Genomic DNA, 15,481 nt, shown 5'->3' on the forward strand with positions numbered 1-15,481 from the left:
GTCTCCCTACTCCCATACTCTCCCTATTTCAAGTTAACCTGTAGTACTACCACATTAATCTTTTTAAAAATATTATCTTTATGAAGTCACCTCCCTGCTCAACAATCTACAAAGGCTCCCTAACTGCTTCCTATATTAAATATAAAGTTCCTCTGCCTGATTTTCAAGGCAGCCCTTCTTAACACTTCTACACTTTTGATACCCAACTTCATTCACCCCATTCTTCTTCTTCATCCAACACACACACACAAACACCACACACAGACACACACACACACCCCCCTCAAGCTGACTTGTTCATACTTTTACAAAGCCTTGTTTGACCCCTACCATCCTAGTTAATCTTCCATTCTTGGCTATTATTCTTTTATATTATATTAGACAATGATATGTCTTCAAGTTCAAGGCACAGCATGGCTCACAGCAGCTAGTATCCAAAGGTAAGTACAGAGTAGATGGTCATTAAAGGCTTGATTTTACTTGAGTGTATAGACAGGAGTGGGGGTGATCAAATTCCCACCATAGAAAAACAGGCAGCTAGAGTTAGGAATCAAATCATGTTGCAAATATTTTGAAGCAAACTGTGTTAAAAAGTTCCTATAAAAAAAATTAAGTAAATTTTTTTTAAAATGTAAAAAAAAGAAAGTTCCTATAATAACCAGTATAATATGTGTATATACATACATACATACACACACACACACACACACATATATATATATACATATATATATAAAAATAAATATATAAAAACAAAAGATGATAGGCCCCAGAGCCACATTAACCTTCAGAGATGGAAGAGAATAAAGTCTTTCTAAAGCGGATAGAAACAGGATTAGTTATGAGTAACTTATAGGCCACAAAGCTAGAGGCAAAGATACCTAGGCTCGAGTTCCTCCTACATTTAACTTAAGTTTTAATCTATTTTACCTATCAGAGGTAAGAACAACCTGCGATGAATGAGAATTTGGCTCAGAGCTCCTTGATGTGGGAGGGTATGGACAAAAAGAATATAAGTTTGGGTTCTACTTACCCTTATCTGCTGAGGCACATCCTGCCTCCCAACAAAAGGAAGGGAAAGAAATTTCTCAGTGGAGAAAATAAGTAGACATAGCAATGTAGCCTCTTTGTCAACCACTAACCTTTAAGCTAAAGGTGACTACAGTGCCATTCGCCAACCCTGCATAGAGGATTCTCCATCGATTATGAAGACAGAGTACACGGTCTTCCAGTTGTAACTTCTCCAAACACACTCTAGTCTGAAAATGTGGGGGAAAGGTCCAAATTAACAGTAACTCCTGGCAACGGAAAGAGAAATTCTCCTCTGCTAAAGGTTTATAAAATTAGGCACAGCTTCCCTACCCTAATCCTTCCCTCCCCACCTCCCCACCCCCGTTTCCATCTTTCTTTGAATAAAAGATCCAAAAGTTCAGTTTTTCTTAATCTACCCCATCTATGTTTACAGGTGAACAATTTCTATACCTAAGCGTATAGTAGATTAGGTGTGAATTCCAAAGTTACGTCTTATTTGGTCAGGTGCAATGTTACCTGAATGCTTTCGGAATTTAAGGAAGCAAGTTTTTGATACAGTTTACAAGGAGCAAAGTCTTCAGACGGATTTGCCTAAATCTGTAAAATTATAACTACAGGTCTAAGGAGGTAGATTTGCCCAAAGGAATTTTTGTTTTCCTCTTAATTTCAGTTTTGTGCTCCTGTTATTTTTATATTTGTTTACAAAACAAAATTTGGTGTTTTGGGTATTAAATGTATTAAGAGAAACAGTGTAGTAATGCCACATGGGTGTCTATATTGTTAAGCAATTGAAGTCAGCGAGTTGATTGGGCAGGGACTAAACTTCAATGAAAGAATAACTGTAGGAAATTTAAGTGACCTCAGTGGGAATGATAACAGTAGAACGATCTGGGAAAGAAAAAAAATCTTTCCTTCTAAATATGCTGGATCCATCTAGGATAGCATCATCTAATGTCTGGTTCACCCAAAACAAGATGTTGGTCATGCTGTGTCTTAGGGGCAATGAGAGGATAAAGCATTCTGAAAACAGGAAAACAGCTTTATAAAGGAAAAGAGTTCTTACCTTTATAGTCAAGATACATCTAAAGATACAGCACACTGAAAATAATTTAATTCAGAAAAAAGAACTAATATACTGTCTGAGATTTGCAATCAAGGCATATTTTTGAGACGTGGCCCAAGGTGGGAACTTGTTTTACCAGGCTATGCATAGGTGTCACAAGGGTTTTTCAATGGAAGGAGAGGGATTGGAGGGAAAGAAAACAGATTTTTTGCCAACTAAAAAACAATAATAGCAAATGTTTTTTAAAACGAGGAGAAATTGTAATCAGAATACTTCCCTTAAAAGAATCTTCAATTACCTGGAATTTACTGGGAAAGGGGAAGGTAATACATCAAGGACGTACTTAGAAAAAAAAAGTATAGGGAACGTCCTGTGGTAAGTACACATTCAGGTCAACAGCCTATACTTTCTTAATATGCTTTGAACAACTACAACTAACGCACACGATAATTCAAATCTCACAAAGTCTCACAGTCAGTAAATGTAGTATGTTAAAGATTACAGATTCTAATGCTTGAATACATTTTGGAAAGCCCTGAAATCACAAGTTCAAACAAAATACAGAACACAATTCTGATACAGAATAAAAATACGTGAAGACTATAACATAACAGAAGAAATACAGTGACTAGGGCATTGGACTTGGGAATCAGGAAAGCCTGGTGGTTTGAATCCCACATCTAGCACTTACTAGCTGTATAATCCTGGGCAAGTCCTTTAACCACTTTGTATCTTAGTTTCCTCATTTGTAAAATATGGAAATTGACTAGATGGCTTCTACACTCTATGATCTTATGAACATTGGGAACTTAAAATGAAAAAAAAGCTATGTTATGAACTGAATCAATCTCAAACTTTGTGAATGCCTAGATGTCACAACTTTTAGGGCCTCCACCTTAGGATTATATATACTTTGGATTTTTCTCAAGAGTAATGGATTAAGAAGACTAGAGTATAAAAGATATCATTTATTTGCAGAATCTTGGTCAAACCATTATCTCCAATCCTTTATTGTCTCGATCTGCATAAAGATGACCCTTACTAGTGCCACCTACATTTCACAGAGTTATTGTGAGGCTCATAGAGTCAGAAATTTAGAGCTGTAAGGAGCATTAGAAGTCCTCTGGGACAACCAATTTATTTTACAGATGAGGAAACAGAGTCCCAGAAAAGTAGAGTGATTTGCCCAAGGTCACACAGAGAAGTGGTAGAGCAGGTATTTGAACCTGGGTTCTGTGACTTTAAATCCAGTACTTTCCACTGTACTCTTTTGTAACTCTAACATACTCTACAATTATCTTATCATTAGTATTATACATTTCCTTCAACCAGACAATTTCCCCCTGTTTTCTTGATACACAAGGGGCTGGCAAACTTTTAGAGATCATACTGAGTTATATGGGTTATACTGTCATTTACTTTCCAATAAAAAAGTGAGGAGTGGACAAGGCTGAAGGCCTTAGGAGGACAGTGTGCAGAAGAGAAAGGCTCATTCTCCACCTCTGGTTGTGAAGCTTCTGTCATGTGAGGCAGCCTGGTCAAGCCTACAGACAGACACACAATTGAAGATACCTTAAAAGAATGTTCCTCCTCTACTGAGATGCGTCTCTCTACAAACCCAGGTACTATGCCCAGGGGTATTTAGGAGCAGTATTTATCCTCTGCCTAAAAAATAATAAGCCTCACTGCTTATAATTCTACTATTATAAATGAATTCTTTTAGGTCTTAAAGGTTTTGCCATGTTCGAGATCAATTAAGAGGTCAAACACTAACTGTGGCTTAACACAGTATTAGTTTACCACCATCTGGGAACAAGACGGAGACACAGAGGAGGGAGATGAGGGCCTGAAGAACGGCAGGATATTGATAGAGGAGTTAAGGAGGTACCCTTAAGACCTTTATCACCTTAACAAATATGTCTGGTATTGGCCCTGAAACACTACTCATTTTTACCCCGACGTGCTAAAACGGTATCTCTTGGGTTGTGATATCACATTATGTCTCTAGAGTAAATGAGAGGCCAATCCTTCATAATCAAAGAGGCAACAGAAGAGGTATGGAAAAGCCCCATCAGGCCTTCATTGTCCCCATTCTGCACAATAAGCTAACAAAAAGACATCATTCAATTCTCCAAGGGTATGCCTACCTTGACATTGTAGCAGTGGATGGTATGATCACTGGAACCAGTATACAAGGCTGAATTCTTTCCATTGGTCTGAGTAATCACAAGGCAGTTCACTTTGGAGGTGTGTCCCTCAAAAACACCCACACATTTCCTAGTCTAAAACAAAACCCAGGAGAGATGAGCACTTTACCTCTGGGATATATATGAAATAGCAATATTATTTCTGGGATATCTTCATATGTCAGGACATAAGTCCACAAAAATAAGCCCACCATGTGTAGCAAATAACTCATGTATAACACAGCAGCATATGCATACTTTAGCACATTATTCCCTAAGGGAGGGTAGTTCTACCTTAGGGAAGGGGTCCCCAATACACAAATTAAAGCAGCATTAATTCAAGAATGTATGCTTAGGTGCCTATATTTCTGAAATATAGATCTCTGGAAAATCAAGTAAGAGAAGTAGAGGAAAAGTTGGGAAGAGAAATGATAGTGATTCAAGAAAATCATGAAAAATGAGTCAATGACTTGCTAAAGGAGACCCAAAAAAATACTGAAGAAAATAACACCTTAAAAAATAGACTAACCCAAATGGCAAAAGAGCTCCAAAAAGCCAATGAGGAGAAGAATGCCTTAAAAGGAAGAATTAGCCAAATGGAAAAGGAGGTCCAAAAGACCACTGAAGAAAATATTGCCTTGAAGTATAGCTCTCTAGAAATATTTAACTGGGATTAACAGCTCATGGGATCACTGCCAGCCTGGAAGCACAAACACTCCAGGTACTTACTTCCTATAGGGCCTACTCTTCTAGAGAGAAATACAGCTTTTCCTCATAATCTGTCTTCATGCTTTAAAAAACAATAATTCTGAAAAGAAAAACTACAGCCTGCAGGTCTTTTAGCCAAAACAAATGAATGTACTGATTCACCTAAGGTTATGTAAGGTTGAAATGCATTAAACAACTTCAAATAGATAATCACTGAAAGCACAGATTAATTCTCACCAGAGAGAAATTCCACTTCAGCTTCCCCTCCTTCTTAGTTATTTTGCCACCATGCAGCAACTCCTCTACCCTATGCTGCTGCTGTTGGCTTTGTAAATTCTCTATGGGCAAAGTCTATTGGCGTTGTAATCCACATTGACTATGGTGCTTCAAAATGCTCTTTTCCAAGCTAATACTGTCTATTTCTGTCTTCACACTTGAAAAAAAAAAAGCTGGGGTATGGTGGTAGAGGAAAGAAGGAGAAAGAAGTGGGACAACAATTTGTTATCTTAATAGACAATACTGGGGAAAAGTTTTGCTTTTAGCAAGAACAGTCACTTACAAGTTGGAGGACTAGATGTAGCCTAAATAAACTTTCTCTTAAGCTATGCTTGGCATTCGTATTTGAACAATGGTATTCCATAAAAGAGAACAATGATTTCTGTGAGAAAATTTCAGTGCTATCATCATTTCCTTCTGAAATATGAAGCATGAAATTTTAAAAAGTACATTCAGAAATTTTTTTTTAGTACAGAAAGACAAAATTTCCTTGCACCAAACTTTATCTGACCTAAAAATACTAACAATATGCTCAAAATACTAAAAATATGCCATTCTCTCAGACCAGTATTTATGGGTTATATGTAAGGCCACTGTCTAAATAGTTTAGAAAATAATATCCTTAAACAGGAATCAAGTGAAAAACATTATTTTCTCTTTTTAAAACCTTTAATTAAAATCTAATAATATAAATCTTTAGTATATAAGACCCATAAAACTGCAGATTAAAATATAATTGGGAAATGTTTAACAAAATAAATAAAAATACAATATAACATAGATAATGTTAATTTGTGATTTTCTAAATCAATATGCTCCCTATATGGATTCTTCTATGTGAGTTTGACACTCCCTATACTGAATTTTCTTCTTATGGGGAAACTGCATATTAAGATCCATGCTAGAGAAGAAATAATAGACTGGCAATCCTGTAAGAGAGGGAGTATAGTGGTAATGAATAGCGATGAACTTGGGAGTCAAGAAAACCTGGGTTCAAATCCTGACTCTGACAAACCTTACAGGCTGTGTAGACCTCAGCAAGGTACATCCTCTCTCTGCCTTGGTTTTTTCACTGATAAAATGGGAATATATAACACGTTCCTATAAGGGTTTTGGTAAAAGTTCAAATGAGAGAATGTATTGTTATTCAGTCATTTCAATCATGTCCAACTCTTCATGTCCCCTTTTGGGGTTTTCTTGGCAAAGATACTGGAGGAATTTGTCATTTCCTTCTCCAGCTCATTTTACAGATGAGAAAACTAAGGCAAACAGAGTTAAGTGACTTTTCCAGGGTCACACAGATAATAAGTGTCTGAGGCCAGATTTGAATTCAGGTCATCCTGACTCCATGCCTAGCTGATGAGATAATGGACACAAAGTACTTCAAACCTTAAAGAGCTATATAAATCCAATGGCCACTTCAGACACCAAGTGGCTGTGACACCTTGAATGAATCACCATGAATCACCTAACCTTTTCTAGGCCTCAGTCACCTCAAAATGAAAGGGTTAAACTAGACGAATTCAAAGGTTGCTTCCAGCTTAACATTATATAATCCCAACAAAGAAACTCTGTTTCAGATTGTCCAAAATGTTGATTGTTAAGTATGAGCTCTTTCAAGGCAAGATGCTTAACATACAGTATCTTATTTAATACTATGAGGTAGGTATTACAGGTTTTATTATTCCCATTTTTCAGATGAGAAAACTGGTTCATAGAAGTTAATGACTTGCCCATGGTTACACAGTTATTAAGTGTCAGAAGAAACAGGAAAAAGCTACACTGATTTGAGACGGGCGAAAAAGAGAGATTTCCTAGCATTCTCATTTCCTGTTTCCTGGACCCTGGTTCTGGCCAGGAGGATGCACTGTCCTATGCCTGGGAGGTCTCCGATCCTTCCTCCTTCCTCAGTGCTGCGTGTCCAAGCATAGTCTCCACCCTCCACAGAGCTGCCAAAAGCATCTTCCTAAAGTGCAACTGTGACTAAGCCAGTCTCCTACTCAAAAAATCTTCAGCAACTCACTACTGCCTCTAGGATAAAATATGATTTCATCAGCTTAGTATCTGAAGCTCTTCACACTCTGGCTCCAGCCTGTCTTTGCAGCCTTATCTCCTATTAGTTACACTGACATGCTCTACAGCCCACCCAACCGGCCTAGTGACAGCCTTTGGATGATGCATCTTATCTCTTGCTCTTGCATAGGTTTTTCCATGCCTGGCCTGAATTTCCTTCTCACCTGTGGCTCTTGGAATCCTTAGCTTCCTTCAAGGCTCAGTTCAGTGCTACATTCTGGGGTGGGGGGGTCTTTTCTGGAGTCCTCTCATTGTTAGTAATCTCTCCCTCTTCAAATTATCTCACATTTATTTATATGTTTATATTTTGTACCTCTCAGTGGAAATCAAGTTCCTTTACTGTTTTTATAAAAAATCCCTAAATCCCTGCACATAGTAGGGGCTTAATGATGAACTGAAAAACCAGTTCATAATTCTCAAGAAAGAATAAAGGAAAAAAAACACAAATTAACAACTAAAAACATCAGAAGAATAGCAGGCCAAAAAAATCCTTGCAAAAGCATATATCATAGCAGCTTTAAAGACAACACTTTACTTCCCTTCATTACATAGGCAATGGCTTGTGGAATATTGCATCTTCTGTCAAATATGTTTGATGTGTTTTCATTGAACTCCTTTTTTCTTTCTTTTAAAATTTTTATTACAAAGGATAGCTTGCTGAATAAGAAAATGTGAATGATATTTTTGGAAATAAATATGGTATAGAAACAAAAAAGCATCAACAAAAAAGATTTAAAAAAGCATAAAAGTAGCATTATGGGTAGTTTTCATCTGAGTAGCAAATTGTTTGGTGGCTGAAATTGTATTTAACTGAAGATTCCAGATTCCAGAAACAATTGGTTACATTCTTAGTTCAATTAAAAAATCTTTATGAAAACTTGTTTTTGAAATTAAGTCTACAAACACCTTATCTGACCTCACCCATATTCTATATTTTTCCTTTCAATTCGACATTTATTAATCATGTATTAGATTCAACACTCTGTGCCAACTATGGATTTCACCTTCTTTCCCGATGCAGTAGTTTGCCTCTAGCAATCTCCACTATGTCCCAAAGAGAACACTAGGCTAAGAGAGCTCCTATACCCACCTTTAGCCTAGCAAACAAGTCCAGAGCTTTCTCCCAGGGTAGGGGATTTTCCTGGGTCACCGCCTAGCTGAAGTTAGGCCCTGGGCACCAATTCATTTTCATGACTGTGCCACAGCAATGACTAATACTTAGATCACAGGATAAGAAGATTTAGAGCTGGAAGGGGTCTTAGAAGTCACTAAGTCTAATCCCTTCATTTTACAGATGAAGAAGCTGAGAGGTGAAGTGACTTTCCCATAGTCACACATATCAAATGACTGGGAAGGCATCTGAACATCAAGTTATTTTTTAAGACAAAATAGAGTATTGATTTTCTTAGGTATACAAATCCTTTGCTAAAAGGGAAAGTAAAATCATTAAAGATTAAGTTAAAAACTAAGAATTTATTTCCTTGGAAACTGGCAAGAATGAATAATGAAACCGTAATTCTCCCCGGGGGAAACAGTGTTGCTAGGCCAAACTAATAAAACAAAACCAAGAAATCAGTCTACTTACCACCAAGTTATAGGCTCTAACTGTTTTATCAGCTGAACAGGTATACAATAAGTTCCCAAAAATCTGAATAGCATTCACTGCAGCTTGATGTCCCTCAAAACTTCCTTCGGTGGGTTCTTCATCATCTCCGGGCTCTGAAGAGATTTCTATAAGACAAAGATGTATTTTCTTTTTACATTCTTTGTCTTTTTAAATTAAGCTTTTATTGATGTCTTCTATTTTTTACATGATCATCATAGTTATCCCCATTATCACTTCCCCTCCTAAGAACTAGCCAGTAATGACTATTTTTAAAGACCACCCCCCCCTCCAAAAAAGGAAAAAAAACCAGTACAACTGATCAATATAGTGAAAAAGTTTAAATACATATATAATGTATAACACCTGTGGGCCTCCAGCTTTCATGGAGGGGTGGGGGGTTGGGGTGTCCTCTCCTATCTTTTCACTCAAGTTATGCTTGATCTTTATACTTCTGTTACATTCACTTTTGATTTTTTTTATTTTTTTTGGTATGGGGTTGCTCTTTCCATTTACATTACTGTAGTCACAATCCACATTGGTTTTTTTTTTTTTTTGGCAAGGTGCTTACTTCACCCCGCACCAGTTCTTATAGATCTTTCCATGCTTCTCTGTATTCATCGCACACATCGTTTCTTACAGCACAGTAACATTCCATTCCATTCACAATAATACAGTTTGTGTAGCCATTCCCCAATCAGTGGGCATTCAATGCACTTCCAATTCTTACCTAACACAAACAGTGTTGCTATAAATCTTTTGTAGTATGTGAGGACTTTCTTCTTATCAATCTTATCCATAAACCTAGTAATGAAGTCTCTAATTCAAAGGGTAAAGACATTTTAGTCAACTTATCTGTATAATTTTAAACTGCTTTCCTAAATGGTTATACCATTTCACAACTCCCCCAACAACTGTGATGATAATTCCACAACCTCTCAACAATGATTACTGCCATTTTGGGGGTCATCTTTGCCAATTTTCAGAGTGTAAGGTAATACCCTGAGGTTGCTCTAATTTGTGCTTCTCTAACTGTTATGATTTATTCTTTCATTGGTTGTTAATTCTTGTTTTAAAAACTGTTTGTTCATATCCTTTGACCACTTATCCATTGGGAAATTGCTAGTAGTCTTGTATGTTTATTAGTTGTTTATATATTTTGGATACCAAATTCTTATCTGAGAAATTTGACACTTTGCTTCCTTTCTTATCCTAAGTGATTTTATTTTGTCTCTACACAGAAGCTTTGGGTTTCATGTAATTAAAGTTATGTTTTATCTTTTGTACTTGCTTCTATTTCATTTGCTGAAGAATACATCTTTCTATCCATAACCATGAGGTATATATGGCCTGATTCTCTTCTTGTTTTTTAAAGTTGTTGGATCTTCAATATTAAGATCACATTTTCATTTAGAATGGGCTTTGGAATATGGTAAAAGGTGTTGGTCTAAGTCTGCTTTCCAGTTTTCCCACCAGTTTTTACCAAGTAAGTTTTTCCCTGGATTTGTCAAATATCAGGCTTTAGAGTTCCATTGTTTCTGATTCTTCTTTGCCTAGTCCATTCCAATGATCTATTTTTTAAACAATATTAGATGTTTTGGATGACTAATGGATATTTTGAAGTCTAGAAGACTTTCCCCCTTCCATCTCCACCTCTTTTCATCATTTCATTTGATACCTAGATCTTCTGCTTATCCAAATAAATTCAGCTACTATTTTATCAAATTCTACAAAGTATCCTTTGTAATATGATTGGTATAGCATTAAAAATGTAAATTACTTTGGTAGTACTGTCATTTTTATTGTATTTGCACAGCCTAACCAAAAGCACAAAATATTTCTCCAGCTATTTAAGATGTTCTTTGCAATTGGTTCTATACAATTCTTCTGTGTGCTTTGGTAGGTTGATACGCTATTATTTTATGCATTTTGTAATTATTTGTAATAGGATTTCTCTATTTTTATTTCTTGGGTCCCACTGTTATTGTTAATCTTTGAGGGTTTATTTTATAGCCTGAAACTTTGCTAAAGCTGTTAGTTGTGCCAATTACTATCTTTGCTGAATCCCTAGGATTTCCCATGTATACCATATCATCAGCAAACAGGGATGGTTATATTGATTCTTTACCTATCTTTATGGCTTTAATTTCTTACTCTTGTCTTATTACTGCTGCTAGCATTTCCAGAAATATATCAAATAACAGTGGTGAGAATGGGCATCTATGCTTTATTCCCATATTTATTAGAAAAGGTTCTAGTGTATCCTGATTGCATACAGTGCTTGATTTTGGTCTTAGATAGATGTTTTTTTCTGATATTTAAAAAAGGTTCCTCTATATCTACACTTCATAGGTTTTTTAGCATAAAAGAGTTACATTTTGTCAAAAGCTTTTTCTGTATCTATTTAAATCACGTTGTTTTGGTTTTTAATATGATTAATTATGTTGCTTCTTTTCTTGATACTGAACCATTCTTGTATCCCTGATAGAAATCCAACTTGGTCACAATGAATGATTTCTTAGATAAACTGCCATAGTCATTTGACAGGACTTTGTTTAAAATGGGTCAATATTCATTAATGATATTAGCCTATAGTTTTCTTTCTGTGATTTATTCTTCATTGGTTTAGGCACTGGTACTGTATTTGTTTGATAAAAGCATTCTGGTAGAGTGCTTTCTTTCTCTATTTTTGAGAATAACTTGTGAAGAATGGGTACTAATTGATCTTTAGAAGTTTGACAGAATTCTCCTATGAATTCACCTGGACCAGGGGTGCTTTTTTTTGGTAGTTCCTTTACAGTTAGTTCAATTTCCTTTTCTGAGACTGGGTTATTTAAGATGTTTATCTGGTCTTCTGATACTTTGGGTATTTTATATTTCTGAAGTATGACTTTTCAATTACAAGAATGGCTGCCTAGGTCTAACAATATCCACAATAAATAAACCATCACCTAACCATACTCCCAATGATTAAAAAAATTATAGAACTGCTCAAAATCTACCACTAAATGTTTAGTACACTGCCTGACATGTAGTAAGCATTTAACAAATATTTGATGACTGACCCTCTCCTGACTTCAAGAGTTCTTTCTCTTATACCATACTCTTTCTAGTTAGAGATCTATTCCTTCCATTGGGCACTGACTTCTCTAAATGGTATTCTTGAATTGCAAACATCCCTGGAAGGAGTAAAATAGTGAGTCACATCTTAAAACACTTCATGTGAATTAGTTTCCAAAAAAGAAAGACCGAAAAGTAGCTCAAAACAAACTTTACCTATTTTAAATTTTACCTCATGCTAGTTAGCAGTGGACCAAGGCAATATGGTTAGGTCAAAAAGAGAAGAAGTAGGGTCCATTTACATGCAATACAACTTTATGCAGTGATACTTATACATGTAATAATACTTTTCTGGTTAATCAAATTAAATACCTGAAGAATTCTTTGACCCCTTTATCGAGGAGATGGAAGTCTGAGTTTCAGCCACACTACAAACGAGAAGCAGAAAGCTCAGCATTAATATTAACAGGTAAAGTAGCAAAAATGAAAGCTTTTCTTCTAACTCAAGGTAAGCTTTTAAAATAGTAAGCTAGAGTGGCCAAATCAGCACCCCAGACCCACCAAATGTCTGGCTTAACTGAAACCCTGTAATTTAGTGAATATTTTAAAAAATGGATCCTCAAACAGAAAACAAAAGCTATTTCATGCAAATCCTAAGGTGTGGTTTTTCTCCATCTTGTCCCCCTTACTCAAATTTGAAAAAAGAATCTGTATTCTCATCAATATGGGTATTCCCTTCAATGATGGAGATCACAACCCATCAATGGTTGATTGTCCTTTATGATTTTTGTCTCTGTTCTCCTATAAATTTGTCAGGGCGATTACATGCGACAAGCTAGGAGGCCTATTTCTTTGTTATTTTGACATCTCAGGGGTACCAATGGAACAGGCAAACTATCCACTAGATTGTCATTTGCTCTTGCCCTTTGATTATATATACACTGTCCCCCTTCCACATGAGTATGTGTAATAGAAATAGATATATAATCTATGTAAATGCTGATTCACAGTAGAAAGAAAATTTAGTGAGAGCTAGGCTGTTCAGCCAAGAAGTTATTACCTTCTAGGGATGCCATCCTTATAATGTGTTCCAATTTCACTAGTGGAGCTTACTTCATCACACCCAGAACGAGATGTTTCCAGCAGGGATTGCTCTGTAGAGTTCCAGGTATCATCCTTACAAGGACTATCTGGTTTCTCCTCTCCAGACTCGGATGATTCAATGGCTACCACTTCTAACTGAGGGTTAGGAATCTCAAGAACTTCCAGGGAAGAGTCACTGTCAGGCTCATCCTTAACTCTGTCTTGCTCCTGACCGGTTCTCCCGTCTTCCTGTCCCAAGGACGTAGATGTTGTCACTTTTCCTCCTTTAGTCATCTTTCCAGCCCTGATTTTCCTTACAGGTTTGGCAGTAAAGACATCCTGCTCTGTGTCACTGTTCTCAGGCACATGGGTTGCTCTCAGAGTTTTCTTCTTCCTGAGCTTCTTTTTTTTCTTATTTCCCTTGCTTTCAGCTGAAGTCAGAGTGGATTCTGCTGGCTGTTCAGCCAACAGTGGGGGCTCCTTCTCCAAAGGAGTTTGTGAAGGAAAGGTCAGGCTCAAAAAGGAGCTGCTACAGGGCTCAACAACGGTGCTACTTTTGGTTGACACCTCCCCCTCTTTCTTTATGATAAGAGGACCAATTAATTGGGAAGCAGATTGTTCTACTCTTCTGGTACCACCTTGTTCCAGGGATGACTTCAGTTCTTGGCTTGCATTCTGGAAACTCTCCGTTAAGTGGGACAGGGAAAATGTCCCAGTGATGACTGGGTACAACGAATAGTTGCCACTGATCTCTCCTAAAGAAGGGAAGGCAAAATTACTGCATTTTCCTTTGTACCAACTCACAAACAAAAGATTTCATCTACTATAATGGCTGTTTTGTGTCACTTGTATGCAGAGAAAAGCACAATCATTACAACTAATCTGTATCTCAAAGGAAACAAATTCCAGCTTTCCAGTCTAAGCCAGGGAAGCTTCCATCTTTATTGCAGGGAATACTGGTTTCTGGTAAACATTTTCATTCAAATAGCTTAAAAACAGCATTTTAAAACTATTTCTACAATGTATTCTTCTTTAAGGTTATCAACTCTCAAATTTAAAACTTACTTAAAAAAACAAAAGAACAACCAAGAACAACCTAACAGAAATATTACACCAGGCACCAATACTTAAATTACTTTTATACTCCCCTACACATAATTAGAATGTCTGACTTTTCATCCTTTTGCTTAGGAAACCAGACTTTTCCTTAATTATCAGCATCACAATGACTATTTCAAAATCTAATAGGAATTTTTTAAGGACTTGGTAGTTGTTTTTTGAAATAAGTTCAATCAAGAACAGTTTGGCTTTATTTTTTGTTAGCAGGCTGATATCAGGAGCAGGAAAGGCCTTTAACAGCCATGATAGCCCTAAGGGGAAAACTCTCAGAAACAGGTCCTTAGATCTTCTAGTACAAGGCCCTCCCTTTACAAACAGGCAGACCAAGTGTTGTGTACAAAGTCATACGTGGAGTAAGAAGCAGAACTTAAATGTGAACTTAAGGTACAGATTTCTTCCTATAGCACCATGCTTAATTTGACTAGTTGGTACAAAGTGGGTAACTAGGAACAGTGAAAAGATATGGAGATGTAGTTCTAAGAAGGCAGGGCTGAGGAGAACTACGAAACCCAACTGACTTCCTTCTTCAGAAAAGCAGCCCCTATTTGGCTGAATATTGACTGTTACACTCCTTGAAAGAATATTTGAAGGAATACAAGTTAGAAACTAACAAAATTCTACACTGAGTTAAAAGAAAACAGGATCAGCAAAACTACAAATGGCTCATTTACAATTTCCAAGTTGGGATCTTGGGGAAAAAAAAATCTGTGTCACCTCACAATACTGTGGCTTAGTCTTGAGTACCTGATACTTTCTTTTCCTACATCAATAGGAATTAAAAGACCACCCACAACTGGGCAAAAAGCCAACTGCTTCCAAGAGAATGTTTTAAAAGCCAGCCAGATGATTGGGAAGAGAAAAACATAAAGACAAAAAGAAAAATTCAATTCCCTGGGATCAGAAAGCGGATGTGTCATTAACATCTAAATTAACTTGGTGAACCAAGTCCCAGGGCAGCTTTCAATTCTCTTCCTAGTGTCCTAAATACATGTATTTTATCACTGTCATGCATCTTAGCCCCAAATCTCTTCCTTTTGCATATGTTTACCTTTACTGTCTGTACCAGTCTATCACTATCAAGTTATTAAAGGTAAGCTCCTCATGCAAAAAACTTACCTCATTAACTTCGGTTTTGATGAAGTCGTATGGCCGTTTGTCCAAAGTTAGTATATATACTTTTGTACACTCAATAGATACACAATTCCATTTTCAAGGAAAGTCTCATATTGGGGTGAGTTGTTAGGTTAATCTGTTAAGCTGTGTAATCACCAAAGCTAA

At 36.6% G+C, this 15,481-nt stretch overlaps 1 protein-coding gene across 3 annotated transcripts in view; it reads right to left on the reverse strand.

The window, feature by feature from the left end:
• ZNF106 (zinc finger protein 106) overlaps window positions 1–15,481 on the reverse strand; it is a 77,344-nt gene that overhangs the window by 16,596 nt on the left and 45,267 nt on the right. For all 3 annotated transcript variants that reach the window (XM_036737028.1, XM_036737026.1, XM_036737027.1), the window contains 5 exons: window positions 13,062–13,839; window positions 12,374–12,429; window positions 8,924–9,069; window positions 4,243–4,377; window positions 1,143–1,259 (listed from right to left, as the gene is read on the reverse strand). In XM_036737028.1, the coding sequence (XP_036592923.1) occupies window positions 1,143–1,259; window positions 4,243–4,377; window positions 8,924–9,069; window positions 12,374–12,429; window positions 13,062–13,839 (1,232 nt within the window). The remainder of the gene's footprint in view (window positions 1–1,142; window positions 1,260–4,242; window positions 4,378–8,923; window positions 9,070–12,373; window positions 12,430–13,061; window positions 13,840–15,481) is intronic.

This window comes from Trichosurus vulpecula, chromosome 8 (genome assembly GCF_011100635.1).
Source record: "Trichosurus vulpecula isolate mTriVul1 chromosome 8, mTriVul1.pri, whole genome shotgun sequence".
NCBI classification, from domain to species: domain Eukaryota; kingdom Metazoa; phylum Chordata; class Mammalia; order Diprotodontia; family Phalangeridae; genus Trichosurus; species Trichosurus vulpecula.